Raw genomic sequence first — 20621 nt, 5'->3', positions numbered from 1 at the left:
TCTCATTCCGGCTGCCATCTTCCCTCCCCCCCGCCTTGACCTCCACGAACCTCTACCAATCTACTGCAGGGCATGCATAAGGTTTGAATGGAGGGAGAGCTCAGAAAATGACGACCGTGATGCAATCCTTGCGTGAACACATCATAGAGGAGGAGGAGCCTGCAGCTACAAAAGACCAGTCCCTTCCGCAAATACCAAGGTCGATGTCTGCTCCTGAAGCTCCAGACTTTATGGTTGAATCGCCCTCATCATCCAAACTTGCACGAATGTCGACTTTTCCGCATTCTGCATACATTGAGAACAACATGGACTCCACTATCAACCATTCTCACCACGTCGGGTTCTCTGAGATGACGCCCGAAAAGTTGGCTCTCATGCGACTCAACAATGCTGGAGATGATATCTTTTCCGACCCAGGATCTCCGGAGAACTACACCAAACATCGCACCTCCCTCGGACGGTCTCTTTCCCAAGCCCAGTCTCACTCTTGGGGCGAGGGAGGAGCGAGGTCGATGGCGCGGTCCACTCGCCATGTCAGTGGTGCCAGCCGCCGAACGAGCTCTTTCATGCACTCCCATCGCAGCAAGATGTCTATGGAGTTGACCTCCCAAGCCGAGGGAAAGTTCTACAGTTTGATTGAATTGATGACCAATGCCTCCAAGGAAGCATCATCCTTGAAGGAGTACTGGACCCGATTGATGACAGAGCGAGAGGGCTTCGAGCAGGAGAGAGAAGAACTTCTCGCGCGTATTGAAGAAGTCACCGAGACGCTCGAGCGCAGGGAGAGCCAACACCAGCATCATGGTCGAGAGCTAGGAGACAGGAAGAAAGAGATTGAAAGGTTACTCATCGAGCTCTCTGCTGCTCTCAATGAGGTTAGCCAACGCAAGCACGAGATTTCTGAGCGCGACCACGAATTGGAACGCGTTCGTGCCAAGTTCAGTGAGACGAGTCTCGTGGTCTCTCGTTCGCAGACTGAAGGAGATGGCATCAAGGTGGACCTTGAAAACGCGTTGGCCAAGCTCAGACTCAGAGAGGATGAGCGTGACCACGCCAAGCAGGATGCTGAGCGGTTCCGCGATGAGCTGCGCTCGGTAACTCGAGAGCACACCGAAATCAAGGCGAAGTATACCGATATTACTTCAAAGTATGAGTCTACTCGACGAGAAATCTCCACCTTGTCCGACAAACTCAAGGCTTGGGAGCGTAAGTCACCCCACAAGATCTTGTCGAGTCTCGCTAACGGTTGGATGTCCCACAGACGAGCGTGCGGACCTGATCATTGAAAAGGACCGTCTGCATGACGATCTCAAGAAATCGAACATCAGATATGATGATATCCAGCGGGTGAGTGAATGTAGCCCTTAATCAGAGCTGTCGATATGAGAAGTCATCAGAAAGAGCCGCGCCCTGAACTGCTCTCTCGATTGATCAAAGGGCCACTCTGCTAGTGGTAAGGATTCTAGCAGGCCTAGAATCGTCGAGTCTGCAGAGAGCGAGGCCTTGGGACATTATGGGGATGAGAATGAGGATGTCTTGTTCCGATCAATACTCCTCATATCGACAGCTCTGCCCTTAACAAATTTCAACTCGACTTCCGCTAACTTATTTCTTCACCCCACAGGAACTTTTCTCAATCACCGAGCTTCACGAGCGGACCCAACGAGAGCTGAGACAGGCCAAAGAGGCCGTCCGCTTCGTCGAAAGCGAGCGTGACGAGCACGTCTCTACCATTGAAAGACTGCGCTCTGACGTCAAGTCAAAGCTCCTCAGCATCGAGGAGGCCGAGGGTCGTGTCACAGATAGTAACCTACGTGTGGAACAGTCGAAGAGAGAGATTTCCACCAAAGATGAACGCATCCGAGACTTGGAGAACGAGCTTTCCGATGTTCGCTCGCGCCTCGAGCGTAGTCAAGAAGACCACCGCTCGGTAATCATTGTCAGAGATCAGTACCAAGAGGATCTTGAGGAAGAACGCCGCARGGCCACTCACGGCACCCGCGAGATGACGACATTACAGGAGACTCTCAGCAAGGTTGAGGCAACTCTTTCCGGCATGAGATCTGAAGTATCAGTTACGAACGAGCGCATCAAGCATGTCGAGAGGGAGCGGGACGAGTTCCGAGACAGAAACGGCCATCTGGATGTTGAGGTCCACAAATTGAAGGAGAGATTGGCCCTTCTGCAAGCCGAGATGCGTGGCATCACCGACGCTCGCGATCGTGCTCGTAAAGATCTAGACGAGTTTCGTCGCCGCTACGAGGAGGTCACCGAGACAATCACTGAGGTATGTCGGTCCCATAAGACTTCGTGTTGTGTGCTAATATATGACAGTTTCAAGGCGAGACCGGCGAATATGAATACGAGATCGACAGTCTGCGCATTATGCTCCGAGAGGCCCGAGAGCAGAAGGAGAGAGCTATTTCCGCCCGCACTGCCGCCGACCGTGAGCGAGACGAGTACATGTCCAAGTACGAGGAGAAGTGCAGAGAGATGGAAAGATTTGAGGAGAGTCGTGCTAGCCATTATCGTTCGCAAGCGGGGGGTGGGGGTAAGTCGACATCCACTCGCACTGTGACGAGGAATGGCTCATCGTTTCACGCTTCCTCCAAGCTGGATGACGGCGAGTAATGATGAACAAACTACATGGTGTGGTGACGGAGCACTGGACTAATTGTGAGATTTGAGTCTGAACGAAAGTATTTTATTGCTGTTATAGCTTGAATGACACGTAACGCTGGTCGGCTTTTTGATACACTGTCCATCTGTGGAGGACGAACACTGATGTGAAGTGTGCTCTGCCCTTTGAGACTGAACATGGGACAACRATCTTTCCGAAAGTGAACAGGGTGGCRTGTCCATTGAAGCCGTGCTCGCCGCCAGGGCAAGTATGCTCAGAACTGCTTGCGTATAACAAACAGTACATGGATAACTGTCCACTGCTCCAGTTGCCAACATCTAGTAGACTGTAGGCGGCATCACACCAGAAGACGCAACAGGCGCGGCACCAGTCGGAACCGCAGTGGGAAGTGCGAAGACAGGCATACCAGTCGGCATGGCAACCCCTTCTCCAAAGCTGGCGGATGGCACAGGGTACAAAGGCTGATCGTTGTACTGGGCCTTGCGACGAGCGATCTCAGATCGAGAAAGACCCGTAGCGGCAGCACTTCCAGAGCCCATAACTCCTGAGGGAGCAGCGACACCAGAACCAGAGCTAGATCCAAGAGCTCCTGATGGAGAAGCAGAGCCAGAGCCAGAGCCAGAAGATGCTCCGCCTGCTGGAGGAGCTACATCAGGAACAGTGGGGGTAGTGGAGCCCGCCTCTGCGCCTGGTTCAGCTGCTGGAGGAGCATCGACAGATCCAGAGGTAGTTCCGGTAGTTCCAGTAGTGCCAGTTGAAGGAGTAGAGCCGGCTTCAGATCCTACTTCAGCTGCTGGAGGAGCATCGACGGATCCTGAGGTAGTTCCCGTGGTTCCAGTAGAAGGAGTAGAGCCTGAGTCAGTTCCTGCTTCAGCTGGTGGAGGAGAAGTGACAGAGCCGGAACCAGAGCCCGCGTCGGTGCTGCCAGAACCCCCGAAGATAGACCCAAGACCAGATCCAAGGCCAGAACCAGACCCCGAGCCAGAACCAGCACCACCCGTACTACCTCCAAACCCACCAAAGCCTCCAAAGCTAGGAAGATCGCCAAGTTGAGCTGCGCGTTTGTAGGCGCCGGCAGGGGCATCATCTGCCGGAGAAGTGGGAGAGGCAATCACGTCCCCCTCTTCGGTTTCCTCAGTCTCTTCGGGAAGAGCAGGATCCTCGGTTTCCTCCGTCTCTTCAGAGGGAGCAGGGTATGCAGGATCTTCAGTCTCCTCAGTCTCTTCCGGGAGAGCAGGGTCCTCGGTCTCCTCTTCCGTTTCTTCAGACGGAGCGGGATAAGGAGTATCTTCGTACTCATCCGTCTCTTCAGGGTCTTCGATCTCCTCGGAGGGAGCGGGATATGGAGGATCCTCAGATTCGTCAGGAATAACAGGAGATGCAACCCCAGTAGGCATCGCGACGCCTGGTATCTGGCCACCGGAAGTACCGTTGGCGGGTGGGCAGGGCATCATAGGGAACCCAGCTCCTTTGGGTGGGAATCCTGGCCAATCAGGGTGAAGAGGGGCGGCTGCGACCAGCGCAGTGAGGCCTGAGAGGATAGCAAATGTCTTCATGATGTTGAGTTGTTGTGGGGAAGATCTTCTTGTTCGGTTTTGGAATAAAGGGATGCAGTGTTGGAGAAAAAATGCAGAGGTGAGTGAAGGGATGCCAGATCCTCGAAAAAGACAGAACAGATAATGCAGCGAGAGAATGAGCTGAGGAGTGATGTGTTGTTGCAAGGACGTCGACAGCATGTTGTTATGTACTCACAGGTCTCTGAGGCTCTTCCACAATGCACTTACCTGTAACAGCACCCATATGGTCGGCACGTCTCAGTCTATACAGCTCGGTTCCACAATGCCGGGGTTTCGAAACTGGTTGAACCGCGGAAAGCAGTGAGAACGTCATATCAGCGAGACCGCCAACGTCTGATTCCGATCAATTGTGTATTGATGTGCATGCGATTCCCAAGTCAGCAATTGTTCAAACATCGGAGCAAGCGCCGTTGAGAAGAACTTTATTGTGGTAGTTCGGACATGATGCAAGCGGAATTTGCGTACACGCCGCGAATTTTGTCGTTGGGATGATATTACCCAGTTCGTGGGATATTGTATGATGTTAACGACATTGAGATTGATGACAAAGGTTCCGCGCGTACAGCTTTGCGAAGCATCTGATCGAGACGGCTAGACGACGTACAAAGCATGGGTGCATATGTCAATGATAGATGGTCGAGATAGACACCTCACCCATCTGTATCGTAAGACGTCCAATGCTCATGGGAAGCGGCGCAAGGACGAGGTCGCAAGTTTTCCACCAATCGAGAGCGAAGACGAGGTCTGTAGCAAAGCTCTTCGCGGAAATACAAGCATCAATAGGTCGCATGGCTGCTTTCGATGTTGCTTGCCTTGTCAGATGGATGAAGATCGGTGGACGATAGTTGAGAAATGATCTGAAACGTGGCGGCGTACACATGTCAGCTCTCCGTACGATTGGTACGCTTGGGATGTGTCAGCGTGATATACATGCTACTTGTGAGCGTTGTGATTAAAAAAAGGATGGGTAAAATACTACCCTCGAACAATTATTCGCACACCATTCAACGCCGCCTTTACCGTGACCGTGGGTATCTGTAAAATCGCGAGCATTCCAAAACAGTTTTTCCGACGCCAACGCTGTGGAACAAATTCACTCATTCTTCAACCTCGCCTTCTTCGCTGCCAGCGACCGAGTCGGGCTTATCGCTCAGTCGGACACGCTTAGCATCCTGTTCATCCTCGGCCGAATCTTTTGCAGCATGTCCATCGGCAGCGGTGGCTGTTACATCTCGATCGCGCTTTATGCCAATACTGCTTGTGTTGCTCGTCCGTCGTTCACTCTCAGGTGCAGGAAAAGGCGAAGCGGACGCAGGCGCACGTTCGCGTGCACGGGTACTACCCATGCCTTCATCCACAATGGGAGTTCCGAGACCAGCATAGATTGATCCATGGCCGTCTGAGCTGCTGCTCACTGATGTGCCGTTGATCTTTTGTGCGGTTGGATCATACTGCGTGACGATGTAGTCGAGTGCAAGGCGCATGTCCTTGAGCCGTACATGTGAGGCTTCCCACCATGGACGTCCCTTGCTGTCGTCGTGTATTTCGACCTCGCAATACCTGCAAGCGGCATAGAGGCTTGCAGCAGCAATGGTTCGGCTGTTGAAGAGCAGACACAGTTGTGTATTATTGCTGTCCGTCACAAAGCCCCAGGCCGAGTTCCGCAGTCGTTTATCGTGCTCCAGGCCGTGAAATTTCAGCATGTCGTATAGTTGTCGATGCGGCGATTCGACCGTCAGATCGAAGCAAAGAGTCTCCAACAAGAAGTCCTCCTCCTGCAGCACCCAGTCCCTCCACCTCCAGAAGTCCTTGCTCTGCTCATCGATGACCAGATTGGGGTTCTTCTGCGCCACACGGCAGAATACCAGCATCATCTCCTTCATCTTGCGACAGCTCTCCTCGACTTTTGTGGCTAGGAACAAGCAGGTGGCTGCAGATGAATAGTGATGAACGGGCTTGGACATGCCGCCCCGCGGCTTCTTCAAGCTGGAGCGCATGAGATATCGCTGGAAGAAGATGGCTGCCGTGCTGAGGGTGAGTTGTGGCAACTTCAGCATGACGCCGCATTGGACGATGAAGTTGATTCCCTTTGCACGCAATTGACGCTCATCGGCGACCGACATGCCGTCTTGTATGGAGGGCGTGTTGGCCAGCTCCTCCTCGGTGAAGATCCATTGCGCCTCTGCTTCCGCAAGCACGCGATTTGGCGATTTGGGACGCTGGCGGGATGCTGGATGCGAGGCCGGCAAATGCTGAATGTTCGAGGGAGGCATCTCGGCTGCGCGATACTTTCCGGTCGGATCAGGTCACGGCGTGTGATGTCGTTATCATGGGTGTCGCTGGAGATGACAGTTAACACATTGATGTTGCCGCGGCGAACAAATTCAGCCGTCAATAGCAACAATGGCGGAAAAAAAACGAGAGGATAGGACCACCTCGAGGAGATGGTTCCGAAGTGAATCAGATACCTTAGTTCTAGGAAGGCGGGCGGGCAGACGCGAGACCCCTCCACCTTTCCACCCATTATTTGCGCATCGATATTTGTTCTCCAGAGTCCAGACAACCTAGATCAGTGAACCTCACATCCCTCCACAACACTTCACAATCATGCCTTCAGGTCAAGGAGGTACGCTCTCCACGATCACGAGCTCTTGTTTCATCCTACTAACCCATGCATCACTCCAGCCGGCACGAACCCAATCCACAACAAGAAGCCCAAAAAGGCCGCAAAAGGCGAGGAAGATGAAGAGGACAAGGCCTTCAAGCTGAAGCAGGCAGCTGGTACGCGAAAACAACACCCAGAGAACGCGCAGTACCAGACCCGCTGACCACGTCTCAATCAGACAAGAAAGCTCGCGAGGAAATGGCAAAGAAGGCGGGCGGCAAGGGCCCGATGAACACGGGCACTCAAGGCATCAAGAAGTCTGGCAAGAAATAAGCGAGTTGAGATGATACCAAACGGAGGCTCCACGGCTTGAACAGGCTGCGATGTCATGCAATACATCACGGCAGGAAGAACTTGTAGGAGATGAGAAGCACATGGCGTTGGGGTGATATACCACAAAATTTTCAGATTCTTCGGGCACAATATCCACCTTGGAGGCGCTTTCACAAGGATGCTGCAAGACTGTGCTAGTGAAATTGGCTTGCTAAATGCACAAGATCGATTGATCTCGGCGAGAGTATACTTTTGCAAGGTAAGCTTGAGAGGCATGAGGCGAGAGATGAGCCAGCAGGTGATTATGGATCATCAACAGCTGCTCTTCACAACCGCCACGAGCGCATGACTTTCAGTCATCGTGGATCCGAGCTACGGAGGTGTCAGAAGGTGGTATCGTTAAAGTATGTGGAATCAAGAGGTCAATGTCACTTCATGACACCCGCTGATGGTACGGCGGCCAGGAAATGTGGCATTTTTCACCGCCATGATATGCAAGAAGTACACAAGGACACGATGGCCAATTGACATCAGTAGACAGGCTGATAGAGGCGACGTTAAGAAAGCGAGGAACATCAATCGAAGCCAGCGTCAAAAAGCGCGGCAAATGGATTAAACCCCAACTACTTCATCCTCTATCTTTCGCGGCGGTGGTATCGAAAAAAGGCAAACCCATCCAAGCCAGCCCCAAACCCACCCAAACCATCTCGTTAAAACCTTTCCCAAAACGACCGTAGCCGCAGAGCCATAGCATCTTTCCCATGCATGCGGCCCAGATATAACACAGCAGAGGACGAAGCGCAAAAATCCCCAATCTCTAGGGGTATCCGCAAGACAACCGCAATGCTCGAAAAGACACCGTAAACCTCATATGCAAAAAAGTCAGCCATGCTAGTTCGCCACGCCGAGCGTAATTTTTAGTAACATTTTGCAATTGCCCGTATTCCATTTCAAAAACGCCTTGCTAGTCCCAGAAAGAGTGATAAAGAAAAAAGGATACCGAGGTGATGGAGAGATCATCTCCTTCTTCCCCGAGTAGCGGGGATGGCAACCAGGAGGAGATCGAGACCATTGCCATCCTTCCCGTTGCTACTTTGCGCGGGTACATCGGGCCAAAGACCGAGCATTGAGCTCCAGTGGTCTGTGTTCCGAATCTGTAAAAGGAGCAAGATCTCTCGCAGGGTTCGGTTGCCTTGCCGCAGATGGGCAGCCAGCGACAGCAAGGTGAGACCGCAGCTCAAGGCGTATTGTTAAAACACAGCAAGACCGAGGAGACAGGTGTTGATGCCTTTTGGGGGCCAAAATGTCGTCGGTCCTTTCGTAAGAAACTTTTGAACGGGCACAAACGCTTGCAGGGGAATATTTCAGAAAAGACGTTCCGTTGCGCCATCATGCATTTTCGAGGAAACGCATCGCCAATGAGAGGTAGACAGTACGACAGTCGAACTTGTCCGACAAAGAAAGCAAGGTTTCAATGAAGGGATCTCGTGGCGTGCTTATCCCATGACGGGCTGTGGGTAGTTGGTTGCCATTTGGTATGGACGATAGTGCTGTTGACACATGCATGTCGAGCAGTTGCAGTCGTAGCGGTGGTTGGAGTTGTTCCAGGCGTTTTGATCCCATGAGCTGTATGTGGGCGTCTGGTAGTATGACGGATGGGCACTGGGCGCGTAGTATGCCGTCTGCGGTGGAGCCCGCTCCGGTGATACTCTACGCGAGATACTGTCAGCCTCCGCGAACGATGGGTAGCGCTGCGGAGGTTTGTAGTAGTCGTCCAGACCTTGCCGCTCACTTGGCGCCCATGGGTCACTGGCGCTATAAGGCGTCGAGAATTGCGAAGAACGAGACGAGAGCGGAGCGTCAAACGACCGTGCTGTTGCCGGAGCACTATAAGATGGCGTCGGGTATGGCGAATACCGGTCACGGGAGCTGCTTGTGTGGCGGTGCACATTGGTCGTGTCGAGCGGTGAAAGTCTGGCAGTTTGCTGCTTGGCCGCATACTCTTGCTTGATCAACCAGTCGGCATTATACTTGTGCCAGGCGTCCATCCAGGCCTGTAGTCCATTCGGGGCGGTCGGCTCGATGTGCAATTCGTAGTGAATGAGATGCAGCCACTTCGTCTCCAGTGCGTTCAGCTCTGTGACCTTGATGGCAGTGACGTCAGACCACGATCGATTGATGAAGGTGTTGTCGTCGAGGAACTTGCTGCCGAGGATCAGTGCAACCGCAAGCAAGCGGTATATCTGGTTCTCGCCCTGAGCAATCGAGGCTGGATAATTTGCGACTCGGTCGTTGAGGTAGTGCAGAGCGAGAAGAATCGTCGCCGACGGTAGTCGCGTCGCGGAAAGAACCTGGTGCACCCACTTGCGGAACGAGGGGGTGCTTTGCATCTGATGCTGGAAGCTTTGAGTCATGTCAATATCTGCCAAGCAGATTGGGGACAGATGGATGGCATACATTGACTGGGCAGCCTCAGTGACGAAATCCGTCATGCGCTCCATCTCATAATCAAGCTTGGCGGAGACGCCGCCTGTCGCCTTCTCCTCCTTGGTGGCCTGTTGGCGTTGCTGCTCGCGTGATATGGCTTCCTGCTGGTCTTGAGCATTCTGCTGTAGRCGACGCTGATAGTCGTCGGCGAACGGCACACCATCCTGAATTCTGAGCGGTGGAAGGATGGGCGCTCCCATTGGCTCATAGTAGCCCTGAATCGGTGGAAGGGTGGTCGAGGGATACGGATATGCTGGAGCAGCAGGTGGTGGGAGGTACGCGCCCTGGAAATCGTACGCGGCATCTTGGCGACACTGCTGGCCGGGCTGCATGTATGGCTCCTGGGAGTAGTGCATGTTACTGTAGCTATAGCCGGAGCCAGAGTCAGGAGGAGTGAGTGGCATCTGGCTCGCCAACGAGCGCTGGTAGTAGCCGGGCATGATTGCAGGAACCGCGAGGGCAGAGAAACGGCGTTGACACTGCCTGGGGGGAAATGTCAGCACTGTCGAGCCAATTTGACGAAGCAGTATCGCTGATAGACACAATGTCTCTCTCAAGTGTGTCGGAATGCGCACGACTGACCGTTTCTTCTGAACGCTCCGACCCGACCAAACACCTACGAGAAGGTGTAAAGTTACTTCGCGTCGACCATCAATTAATTTGCGATTACAAGTGTCGTAGGTGTCGCGGAAGTGAAGTGTTTGGCGGTGGTGACTCGTTTGCTCTCGATCTCGCGGTGGATCTGACTGCGGCTTCTGCGGAGGTGTCGTTTGCGTCAGATGCTCGAATGCGCAAAGTGCTCCAAAGCGGTGRGTGTGCAGACGATGAGCCGGATCGCGGTGTCAGTGGACGTTGGCTTAATGAAAAGATCGTCCAATCCAGGTGTGGTCGGCGGAATTGATCGCAGCCTGGCTGTACGGAGTGAGGCGGTCGCAGAGGTCGCACGCAAGGCTCCTAGGGAGTCGGAGTCGAAGTGTCGGTGGCCTGTTGCCGTCGAAAGTCGTCTGTACGCCCGCACGGCACGGTTTCCGAGCAAGAGCAACGACAGCGACAGCGACGAGGCGTGGGACAAGTCGTTGTTGTGGATTGAGTGGACTCGACAAGCGCAGGAAAGGAGCGAGAGGGAAGTCACAATTTACTGCCGACTCATACGCTAGGCCCGATTGAGTCGAGGGCCGGAAGCGTGTGCCCAGCAAAACACTGCGCTTTCCACTGGCTGCCGGCCGAGTGAGAATGACCGATCGATTCGCGTGGATTTGCTGAATTTGCTTGCTGCTCTCGTAATAATCACGACGCTTGTTGGAGACCCTCGAGGAGGCTCGTGTCACACTCTCCCCGTCCACTCCAGTCCTTTTAGTCCGAGGTTACCAACACGGCGTGCAAGGGCAGATGAGCAAGGTCGTTGTTATTGGAACGACAGTTGTTCGTCTCGCCGGAACGAGCAGATGGAAGGAATGCAGCACTCAAGATGGTAATCGACAAAGGACTGACAATTTTACGATTTTACATTACCCACCTTGTTCCAAACCACACTTTCCGCATCTCACCGTTTTGACGCTTGACGCAGACTCGTTGGACGGGTCGCCTCAGTCCACGGGTATGTCTTGTGGGAGACCCTGGATTTTTTTCTGCTTCATCGGTACTCGAGGAACGTTTTGCCGCGACCCGCGTTCGTCRTCCGCATCGCCGGCAGAAGATACGAGTGGGCGGTGGATCATTTCTCCTCCCAGCGCTCAGCATCACATCTGCATGATGAGACGCCTAGTTACAGTCATGACCATCGATGCAATTTGTCCGGCCAGAACACCACATCACATGTGCCCTGCTCTCTTCTGGTGGTGATGATCGTGGTCTTTTCGCGTCGGTGTCATCATCGCTTCCGGGCAGAGCCAAAAGCAAAAACTTTCCACTAACTCAAGATCCTGATCTTACCGATCCCACTCCACGGATCACGACGGCGGCCGTGACACATTTGTTGGAGTGGAGGATGGGGTCCGGGAACCTCGATACATGTCCCCACCGCGATGATGCTTCCAACACTGCCCAGTGGGACTAAGGTACTGCATGCAAACCCTTCAGGTCAGGCTTGCTCCCTCGGCAGGTCGGCCCTGCCCTGCTGAATGCAAAGACGTTCCACTTGCTTGTGACTTTCTCGAACCTACCGGAATTTCCACTGTCTGCCGCAGCTATCCGCCGCCCCTCCGTTGAACAGTCATCCTCATGCGTATGATGTCTCATCAGAATTGCAAGCCTTGCACTGCCAGCAAAGCGGAGACCACGGCCACCGCTTATTTGCCCAACCAAGTTATGTCCATTTTCAGGCAAGGCCAAGCCCAGTGGATGGAGCCTGAATTTACCGACCTTCCTTTCGCTCAAAAAAACTGCCTGGCACAGTGGTTGGGAGTGGCCACATGCATCTCTCAAACCGGACACATGTTCCGAAGCCAACAATCCTGCTACCCAGACACAGACCTGTACCGTTGGCAGCACGAACTGCTGATTACCATAATCTGAATCGCTCTTAACACCTGCGCTAGTCGACCGTTTGGCACTGCCATTTCTGTACAAACGCACTGCATCGTCGGCTGAAAGGTTGTCGACAACGTCTCGTTTGCGCTGACACTTGCACAAATTTACAACATTCATCGCCTCAATTTCACTCCGGAAAAGGGGTGTCTCCAACCTTTCGTGTGGCAAGTGGGAGGCGTCCAGGCGCCAGCTTCGCACGGAGTGATGCACCGAGCCTTTCCGACCTGCTTTTTCGAGGCTGCTGACTGCAGACTGTTGCCCAGTAATAATGCGGCCGAAACAATGACTGGGCGCGGTAACCGGCCTTCTTGACGAAGGTTCAGCCTCCGATTGGATGCCGTGCATACATGCACGCTTTGCGAGAGCTGCGTTGRCAACATCTTTATGAGAGTGAGACATTTACTCATGTCGGCAATGTCGGAGGAGCAGACCTCACGTTGCTTTTCCTCGGGCATCGATGTGGAAGGATGGACGTCCTTGGGGGCGGGAGCCTGATGAACCCGCCACGGCCTGAGCCTCCATGCAACAAATATTGGACACCTGCACGCTGTTCCGTGGCGTGGGTTCTTCTGTGGGATGGCTTCCGACCAAGAAAGCAATCGATCGACATGCAACGAGAGTCGAGACCGCTGACTGAAGACTTCACATTGCCCTCACGCAGCGAGCACGTTCTTTGCGTCCTGTGATCTGCTGTTTATCATATGCCAGTAATGGAGTTTGCAACACGTGGATAGGAGGCAGTGTCTTGTCGCGATGCCTGCACGAGATTTCGGCTGCGTCTTGGTTCCGGTAGTCCTAATTCATGGAGTCTAAGTGTACATGCAGCAATGTAAATGTCTAGTGATGGCCAGAGGAACGGGGCCGCACCTGTTCTAAATTTCCAATCCTTTCTTCGGACGAAGGCAAATCCGTCGAGACGGGAGAAGCTGCGGGATCGGCCGTGATTAGTCATCTGCTCTTCRTCCCGTGACACTAGGACTCGTAAACGATATGATCGCGATATAGAGCTCGTCGAGCTTAATATCTATAATAATGCTGAATTTCATCGTTCCCTCGAGTCTCCCTTCGAATCGTAAGATGACGCGTCGCGCGTAATCTTATCACGATTCGAAAGTTCTCCCTCGAGCTCTGTTTGACCACTTTGCTTTTAGGCTATATAGATTCATTCCCCAGATTTTCGTCACAAGTTTACCGCATGTTGTACACCTTCAAAAAAGGCCTTGTGGCCTAATGGTAAGGCGTTGCTTTCCGGTCTTCTCGTCTGGCAAAGATTGTGGGTTCGGTATGTTTATAGGTTCTCCTATAGTTGATATAGAGAGGGTTCTAACCTGCCATATAGAGTCCCATCGAGGTCGCATCAAATGCTTTTTTTTTGCATTTTCGTTACTACCAGCTAGTACCTTTGCCCATCAGTACTGCCGACAAGTCGATTTGCCATAGGGATCGCATAGCATGTTCCTTTGTTGCATTTCCATGCTGCTGGCAAGTCGTTTTACCCCCTGCTGGCWGGCACTTTCAATCAATGGGAACAATCAGCTCATTGCATGCTCGACATCATTTCCTCATCAACAAAAATAGGGCAATGTCGAGGCACCAGGTTTGAATACCCCGGAGCATCGTRGAATCGCTTCAAAAGATGATAGGCAGGCGAATGGCAGACTTGCATCAGAGGAGGTTTATTTCCCAAGGTACCAAGTCGGTTATATACATGAACACGATGCTCAGTATGCGAGCGGCCAACGTGCTTGTGTCAAAGCGAGATCCTGTAGATAGTCGATGAGGAGGATGTCCATCTCTGAGAAGTGAAATATGGCAGTGAAACATGACACATGAAGCAAAGATGGTCCAGTTTGGGTCGTTGATACTTAGGAGATAATGTACTTCTCGGATATCTGACGACTTGCTGCTTGTGGACTCAGGCGTTTGGTTCATGAAAGCGGATGGTTGCAGAACATACAACTCTTTCTTTGTTGTTGCCAGATCGAACATGATCCGCACAGAACAGTATCCACTGCCTGGGCATTCCCCATTACCGAGTGTCAATGCTGTACCTGTGTTCTGGGACCCAGGGCATCGAGAACGCACCGTGGCGTAACAAGACCACCTCCTGACCAGCATCTTTTCGATGGCCGTTCGCTCTCCTTTGCTGATCGTCATCCTCTCGTTCCACTGTACAACTTCTGCCTCACTATCATACAACGAYATTTCCTGCCCGTAGAGCGGAGAGGTGTCCCTTTTTTACATCAGACCCAAATCTCACATGCGAGGAGCTTCCCGCCATGTCTATGCAAATCCCAATTCTAAAACGCCGCGCTATGACATATGATCGTGGGTATTTGTGCCTCAACTGGGAGGCGTCTGTGGTGGCTCCTGGGGCGGTGGAGGTGGTGCTTGCTGACTTTGCGATTTCAGTCTTTGGGCCTGAAGCAGAGCGTAGTGTCAGCGAGAAGAGTCCACATACCCTCGTGTCTTCAATTGTTCAATCCCGGTAGAGCTTTGGCCGCCAGCCCTGCCGTAGCTCTTCCTCCCTTTCTCGTGCCAGCTGCGCTTCACGTACCTCCAGCTCCAGTCTTTCTCGCGCGCGCAACACTTTGCTTTGTAGGTAGAATGAGCCTCCCTTCTTGGGATCATTTGTGTCGAATAATCGCTTGAATTGGTTGTGCACTTTGGTAAGATCGGCCTGGCCTTGCTTTGGCGGCGAAACATTAAGGATTCGGCATGCTTCGTCGAGGGTGAGACCAGATGAGGAGAGTGTATTGGCGCCCGTCTGGCTCGTAGCTGCAGCGTATTTCTAACGGGTTTGGTCAATAAGAGTTGATCTCCAACGACAGGCAGAATCAACATACTTGAGACGCCGACGCCTGTTTGTAGGCCTCAGTGAAGGCTCGACTCAGGACTCGAGCGCCTGTGAAAGCCAGCTGGCTGATGATACGATGAGCCATGATGCGCCGCGAGGGAGGGAAGGCTGGATTATGTGAGAATGAGGATTATGTTCGTCGGCGATGAGGCGAAGACGACCGGCGACCGCGGTCTCCACTCAAAAGATCTCGAGAGATCGGCACGCGCAAGGGTCTGTGCGCTACTATAGACATCTCGATCGTCTTCACTTCAGCTTCTTTCCCTGTCGTTACATGCACCACGAGCCATACGCTCTAGAGTGTGTATTTGTTTGCCGTGAGATGAGCGTTCTCACCCTTTGGAGCAAACCACTCAGCAACTTTTGATTGCATGCAGAGATAACCAGGACAAGGAAGACACTGGTATGGGCGGATCGAGAAGGGCTGTGTTCATTAAGAGCTGGCTATTCCGCTCTATCGCTCGACTATGACTTACGATTAGCACTCACCCGTCCCGCTTTGAGTCTCGCCTGGGAATAATCGGAGCACTCAGCCTGGCATGGTACGATGACTTCTGGCCATGCCAGTGTCTCGCGCAAGAGTAAAGCATGAGCCTCGAAGGATTGAATTCCAAAGGCGGTCATGCTGCGAGCAGACCCCAAGACGGTGCTCTGAGCCTCTCCATGGAGCAAACCGACGTGAGGAGGACCGAGATCCGCTTCATAGCGAGGGCCCCTGCCACACCAGTCGAGATCAATGCGCAAAGGGCGTCAATCCGATCTCTACTTCGCTGTAACCATACTATGGGGTTGTCATAGAGGTTTCTTTGACAGAGCAATGTCCTCTTGCAGCTTTATTATGATAGTCAACGAACGGGGGATCGATGCAACGTCTTATCGAGAAGACATAAGACAGCAAGACAATGGATGAACAAAAGCAACAGGACATACCTTCATTCTCGTAAACTCATATCAGTTGTCGTCCTCACTCTCACAGCATGCCCTTCCCAACCTGCTCTCTCCGCTCCTCCCACACCGTCTTACCACTACAGCTACAAACCGTCTTATCATTGTCCCAAACCCCAGCACTCCTCGCAATGACACCAACCAAAGTATGTTCATCCTCCCGCTCAAAAGGACCCTCCTTCTGCCGACTCACCACAACACTCCTCCCAATCATCTCCCATATCTGCACCGGCTTATCCAAAAACACCGATCCCAATCCACTCGGACCCACCTCAATCGTACCAAAAACACCCTTCACCGCCGTCCTCCCTTCCTGCTTCGCCTGCACTTCATCCCACACACCACCCGTTCTCGCCGCTCCTTCAGATATATCGCCCGTCTCACGCACACTGACATGATAATTCCCCGGCTGCACGCCTTTGAGTGTCATATCCAGAATGGTCATCTCTTTGCTGACCTGCACCATTCGAATCAACCCTCGAACATGATCCTTCACGCTGCTTGAATGGGTCTCAAGAATGCACACTGCAGCGCTTTCGGCTCGTCCGCTGCCTCGAAGAATCGCATCCCGGCCTGTGTCTTGAATTGCGGCAACAATGGCCGAAGGGGCGGCATTGCCCGTTATAGAGATGAGTTGGGAGGGTAGATCGGCGGTAACATTCTTAATGCCWTCGGTGAGAAAGTCAGTACTGATATCGTACATATATGAGCGAACCATTGCCGTACCGTCAAGTTTGTAGAGGGATGATGAGACGTCCTTGATACACGCTTCGCAGCTTAGCGGGACCGCGAATGTCGTCTCGAATGGAGGAATCATGGCTGCACGCGCTGGTCGATCTTGAGGATTCGTGATAAGGACCTTGATGGAAATGACATGGCTGTGAGTTCAGTCGAGCTTCTGACGAAGCGATTTCGGACCCGCTTGCCGATCACAACATTCAACGCGGCATTTACAAGTCCCACGCCTTTTGGAAACCTGCTCAGCACGTGTGACTTTGATGGTGTGCTTAGATATAACAGGTTGCTAGGCACCTCAGGTGGTAGCTGCATTCATTCCTTTCGTAACCTATTGTGACTGATCATAACTATCGCACTTCGCTCCTTTTCCCGCCTTGGAGCCTTTTTCCCATCAGCCACGCCGCGATGACCCGAAAATGCACTTGCACATGGCCCTGTCTGTAGGAACCCATCATTCGCACCGTACGCCGTCAAACACCATTCAACAAGCCATGTTCACAACTTAGGAGGCCTTGGGGCAGCTAGCACAGGCACACTTGCCAGCTTCACAAGGGCAAGCGGTCTCAGAGCCGCCGCAGTTGCACTTGGTCTTCTCCTGACCACCGACGGTGACCTTCTCCATCTGAGCCTCCTCGGCAGTCTTCTTGGTGGTGGCCGGAGCGTCTGGGTTCTTGCCGCAGTCAGAGCAGGCACACGCGCCGGGAACACACGAGCATTTGCCGCTGTTGGCCGAGCACTTGCACTCAGTACGCGAAGGGTTGCCCTCGACTGGGTGGTTCTCGGCCTTGCCCTGTTTGATGGAAGCCAGGTGCTTGGCCTCATTGTGGACATCAAGGACTTGCTTCTGACCCTGCTCGTAGAACGCGCGGATCTTTTGGCCAGTTGGGGTGTTGGCGGCCTTCTCGAAGTACGAGTTGAATCCAGCCCATGCCTGGTTGCCCTTGGCAGTGATGGCGTACTGCTGGTCAACAGCCTGAGCGCGCTCGGTGACCTTGTACTTGGCGTCGAAGTTGGTCAGAGCATTCTGGAACTTGGTGCTGACACCGTGCTGCTGGTCAAGAGCGAGGGCACGCTGGATAGCTTGGTCGCTGATGACATAGCCGTGGGCCAACATCTCCGCAGCGACGCGAGCGCGGGGCTTGTCCTCCTGTGCAATATCGTCGCCATCCTTCTCCTTCTCGTCGGCTGAGCTGGCGGTCTTGCCACTTGCGAGCTGGTCAAGCGACTGTGCGGAGGTGACGTGGACGACGGATGGGCCGAGCTGCGTGTTGTCGAGCAAGAGGGCGGTCTTGGCGGCGGTCTCCTTCTCGAAGGTCACCGTCGCCGACTGAGCAGAGCCGGCATCGCCAGTCTCTGGCTTCACGGAGAGGGATTGGATTTTGCCGCTGATGATGGTCAGCATGTGTTGTTTATATTATCTTTCCAGCTGTGGACCTACCAGAAGGAGAAGAAATCCTTGATCTCAGTCTCGCTGCTCTGCGCGGAGATGTTCTTGACTTGGATGGTGGTCGACATGTTGGGTGGTGTTTCCGATGGTTGAAGGAAGATTGTTTTTGAAGAGGCAGTGTTGTAGGTTTGTTTGTGGACGTTGACAGAGCACGATGGAAGGAAAGCTTTATACAACGGTTGGGATGGGTTGATTCCTGCCTGTCCCGCGACGATGCGATGAGCTCATGGCGGGGACCGCACCGCCACACGCACAAAACGCGCACAAATTGGCGCGTGCCTGCAAGGTTTCTGGGCGCTTCGATACGCTCGTGCTATCTTGGATGCAGCATCAATGGAGCGATGACGAGTCTACCACGCCCTCCAACCGCTTGTTGAAGCATCTGTGGGAAATACATGGACAATGGGCTGGCTGCGTGCTGGCATCGCCACTGCCCTGCCCCTCCAAAGTCTCTGTCCAACGCCCCACTTTCGCTTTGCGGGTTCCCCCAGAGACCATGCCACAAGGTAGGGATGGCCGCACTGACATGGATATGGAGCCAGTGCATGCATTTCAAGGCTATGTAACCGTCAACATTCTTGTACAGACACCTACACATCGCCATCGCTGAACAAGTAGGTATTACAAACACTCTGTGCATTGCGCCGCAAAAGGAGGCTCTGCTCGTCTTTTAGATTTGTATGCTCGAAATGGTGGAATTTCAATGCGCATCTACCTACACCTTTTTGACCTTCTTCCGCAACATTGCCCAACCTATCTAATAAAAAGCAAAGCGACAACCGACGGTCCCAACAGCTTTTACGTCCACTGTCTTGTTCATGTTCACCTAGGTTCGCTACGGGTAGAGTAGTGCTGTGGGAAAAGGAGTTGCATTACCAACATCTGTAATTCGCCAGACCGTTTTCGGGGATCTCAGTAGCACTTTGCATGATGCTAAAGGCGCGTGGTAGTGCTGGCCTGTTCCAATCGTGAGGTCGACGTATCGAGAGCGCCGGCAGCGTTTGAATCGGAATATCGGCATGGTTGATCAGCCGCTGAAGGATCCGCGTCGCAGTGAGGTCCAGCTTGTTAAGTGCTGGCCGTATACCTTAWGAACCTCGAGGCTGGCGGTATGGTTTTTCGCTGAGAAACGTCACACGGCAAATCCGCTCAGTTCTCGGGCCGCTCATCCAAACTGACTGCTCTCATGTGATCCTCGGGCCTGCATCTACAAGTAAAGCACATAAAGTTAGTAACTTTCAGAGAGCATGGACTGCATCAGCGCTCTCCCAGACCGTGTCCATCAATCACCACGTCGGGCACCCCCAATTGGCATGGTCTTTGATACAAAGTCGTGAACCGATGCCTTTTGCCTACTTACTTGTGCGCCATACTCGTCAGGGTATCCCGCCGAGAAGCCCTCGCCGCCATCGGGAACGGGCAAATCTGAGTTTTGCATCTCTGAATGATGCCCAGGAACAGAATGTGTCTGCTGATGATTGACAAAGTAGGGAGAATCGTTCGCAGCTGCTTGCGAAAGCGATGGATCTATAGCCCACATGCTGGGGTCGAGAGCCATGTCAGGGATGCCATTCGTCTCGTTGGCAGCCGGGTTGGCGAGCGGATGCTGCTCCGGTAGAAGATGATCCTGCGTTGGAGTTGTTTCGACATTTGCGAGAACTTCGCTCTCCTTGTATTGGTCTGCATGTAGAGTTTTCTGGTGTCTTGTGACGAGATCTCTAGATTTTGCTTTAGTAGTGGACGTGGCAGTCAAAGGTAACACTGGACTTACTTCCTACCGAAACGACTCGGACAGTACTTGCACGCATAGGGTTTTTCTTGCGTATCTAGAAAAAGAATCAGTAAGATATCGCAGCATCAACGGTCCGCGCATCAGAGCAAAGTGTTTGTCGTCGTGCCTCGCGTGTACTCAGCTACAGCATCTCTTACACATCGAAGATACCGTCTCTCGACGCAGCTAGGATTTGAGAAGGATGTGGAGAAGTTGCAGCGCTCCGAAGCCACGGGAAGCAGGGGATCAGAAATCCATCTTCCAGTGAGGTGTGACCTCGATTGCGATAAGACGGAAGAACTCTCAACGATGCACTTTCTTCCGACGGGCGCGCGCGCTCTGAAATGTACTTACGACTTCTCACGTGCCGCAGTTGATGCTCTCTTCTCTTGAAGGATTTGAAGCATGTTGGGCACTGGTAACGTCGATTCGCCGAGGGTTGGTGCTGTATAGTCTGTGCCTGTGACTGCGAAGCCGAGTCGATGTTTGAAGATACCATTGTGATTGGACGGTGGTGAGATCTGGTGGGGATGATGTGGAGGTGGTCGTCGGAAGAATGCGAAACAGCGGAAAGCGACGTGATGAGATGTTCTCCGTCTTGCCGCTCCCGCCGGTCGATGCTTCCTCTTCTCAAAAGTGCTTCGTCATTATTCACTCCAACACACGAAACCACGCATTCGCTCCCAAAGTA

The 20621-nt window shown here is 53.0% G+C and overlaps 9 protein-coding genes; 2 read left to right on the top strand and 7 right to left on the bottom strand.

The window, feature by feature from the left end:
- Nucleotides 1-305: 305 nt before the first annotated feature.
- RCC_01928 (uncharacterized protein) lies at nt 306-2631 on the top strand (the record flags this gene model as incomplete). XM_023767212.1 has 4 exons in its annotated part: nt 306-1206; nt 1262-1347; nt 1625-2287; nt 2335-2631. The coding sequence occupies 4 exons, from the start codon at nt 306-308 to the stop codon at nt 2629-2631; spliced, it is 1947 nt and encodes a 648-aa protein (XP_023622980.1).
- Nucleotides 2632-2958: 327 nt separating this feature from the next.
- RCC_01927 (uncharacterized protein) lies at nt 2959-4197 on the bottom strand (the record flags this gene model as incomplete). The annotated part of the gene is made up of 1 exon (XM_023767211.1): nt 2959-4197. The coding sequence occupies one exon, from the start codon at nt 4195-4197 to the stop codon at nt 2959-2961; it is 1239 nt and encodes a 412-aa protein (XP_023622979.1).
- A 1118-nt stretch (nt 4198-5315) lies between these two features.
- Nucleotides 5316-6491, bottom strand: RCC_01926 (related to CDK9 kinase-activating protein cyclin T; the record flags this gene model as incomplete). Its single annotated transcript, XM_023767210.1, has 1 exon — nt 5316-6491. The coding sequence occupies one exon, from the start codon at nt 6489-6491 to the stop codon at nt 5316-5318; it is 1176 nt and encodes a 391-aa protein (XP_023622978.1).
- A 334-nt stretch (nt 6492-6825) lies between these two features.
- On the top strand, nt 6826-7156 carry RCC_01925 (uncharacterized protein; the record flags this gene model as incomplete). XM_023767209.1 has 3 exons in its annotated part: nt 6826-6844; nt 6904-6999; nt 7062-7156. The coding sequence occupies 3 exons, from the start codon at nt 6826-6828 to the stop codon at nt 7154-7156; spliced, it is 210 nt and encodes a 69-aa protein (XP_023622977.1).
- A 1496-nt stretch (nt 7157-8652) lies between these two features.
- Nucleotides 8653-10083, bottom strand: RCC_01924 (uncharacterized protein; the record flags this gene model as incomplete). XM_023767208.1 has 2 exons in its annotated part: nt 8653-9559; nt 9614-10083. The coding sequence occupies 2 exons, from the start codon at nt 10081-10083 to the stop codon at nt 8653-8655; spliced, it is 1377 nt and encodes a 458-aa protein (XP_023622976.1).
- A 4432-nt stretch (nt 10084-14515) lies between these two features.
- RCC_01923 (related to mitochondrial import inner membrane translocase subunit tim-16) lies at nt 14516-15114 on the bottom strand (the record flags this gene model as incomplete). XM_023767207.1 has 3 exons in its annotated part: nt 14516-14593; nt 14730-14963; nt 15019-15114. 3 exons carry the CDS (start codon nt 15112-15114, stop codon nt 14516-14518), a joined length of 408 nt encoding a protein of 135 aa, XP_023622975.1.
- Nucleotides 15115-15999: 885 nt separating this feature from the next.
- RCC_01921 (probable superoxide dismutase copper chaperone Lys7) lies at nt 16000-16791 on the bottom strand (the record flags this gene model as incomplete). XM_023767206.1 has 2 exons in its annotated part: nt 16000-16635; nt 16690-16791. 2 exons carry the CDS (start codon nt 16789-16791, stop codon nt 16000-16002), a joined length of 738 nt encoding a protein of 245 aa, XP_023622974.1.
- Nucleotides 16792-17214: 423 nt separating this feature from the next.
- RCC_01920 (related to actin cytoskeleton protein (VIP1)) lies at nt 17215-18227 on the bottom strand (the record flags this gene model as incomplete). XM_023767205.1 has 2 exons in its annotated part: nt 17215-18097; nt 18151-18227. The coding sequence occupies 2 exons, from the start codon at nt 18225-18227 to the stop codon at nt 17215-17217; spliced, it is 960 nt and encodes a 319-aa protein (XP_023622973.1).
- Nucleotides 18228-19324: 1097 nt separating this feature from the next.
- RCC_01919 (uncharacterized protein) lies at nt 19325-20429 on the bottom strand (the record flags this gene model as incomplete). XM_023767204.1 has 4 exons in its annotated part: nt 19325-19366; nt 19520-19877; nt 19931-19985; nt 20285-20429. 4 exons carry the CDS (start codon nt 20427-20429, stop codon nt 19325-19327), a joined length of 600 nt encoding a protein of 199 aa, XP_023622972.1.
- Nucleotides 20430-20621: the final 192 nt, after the last annotated feature.

This window comes from Ramularia collo-cygni, assembly GCF_900074925.1.
Source record: "Ramularia collo-cygni strain URUG2 genome assembly, contig: RCC_scaffold02, whole genome shotgun sequence".
NCBI lineage: Eukaryota > Fungi > Ascomycota > Dothideomycetes > Mycosphaerellales > Mycosphaerellaceae > Ramularia > Ramularia collo-cygni.
The sequence above is the reverse complement of the archived record's forward strand: the minus strand, read 5'-3'. Positions and strand labels throughout refer to the sequence as shown.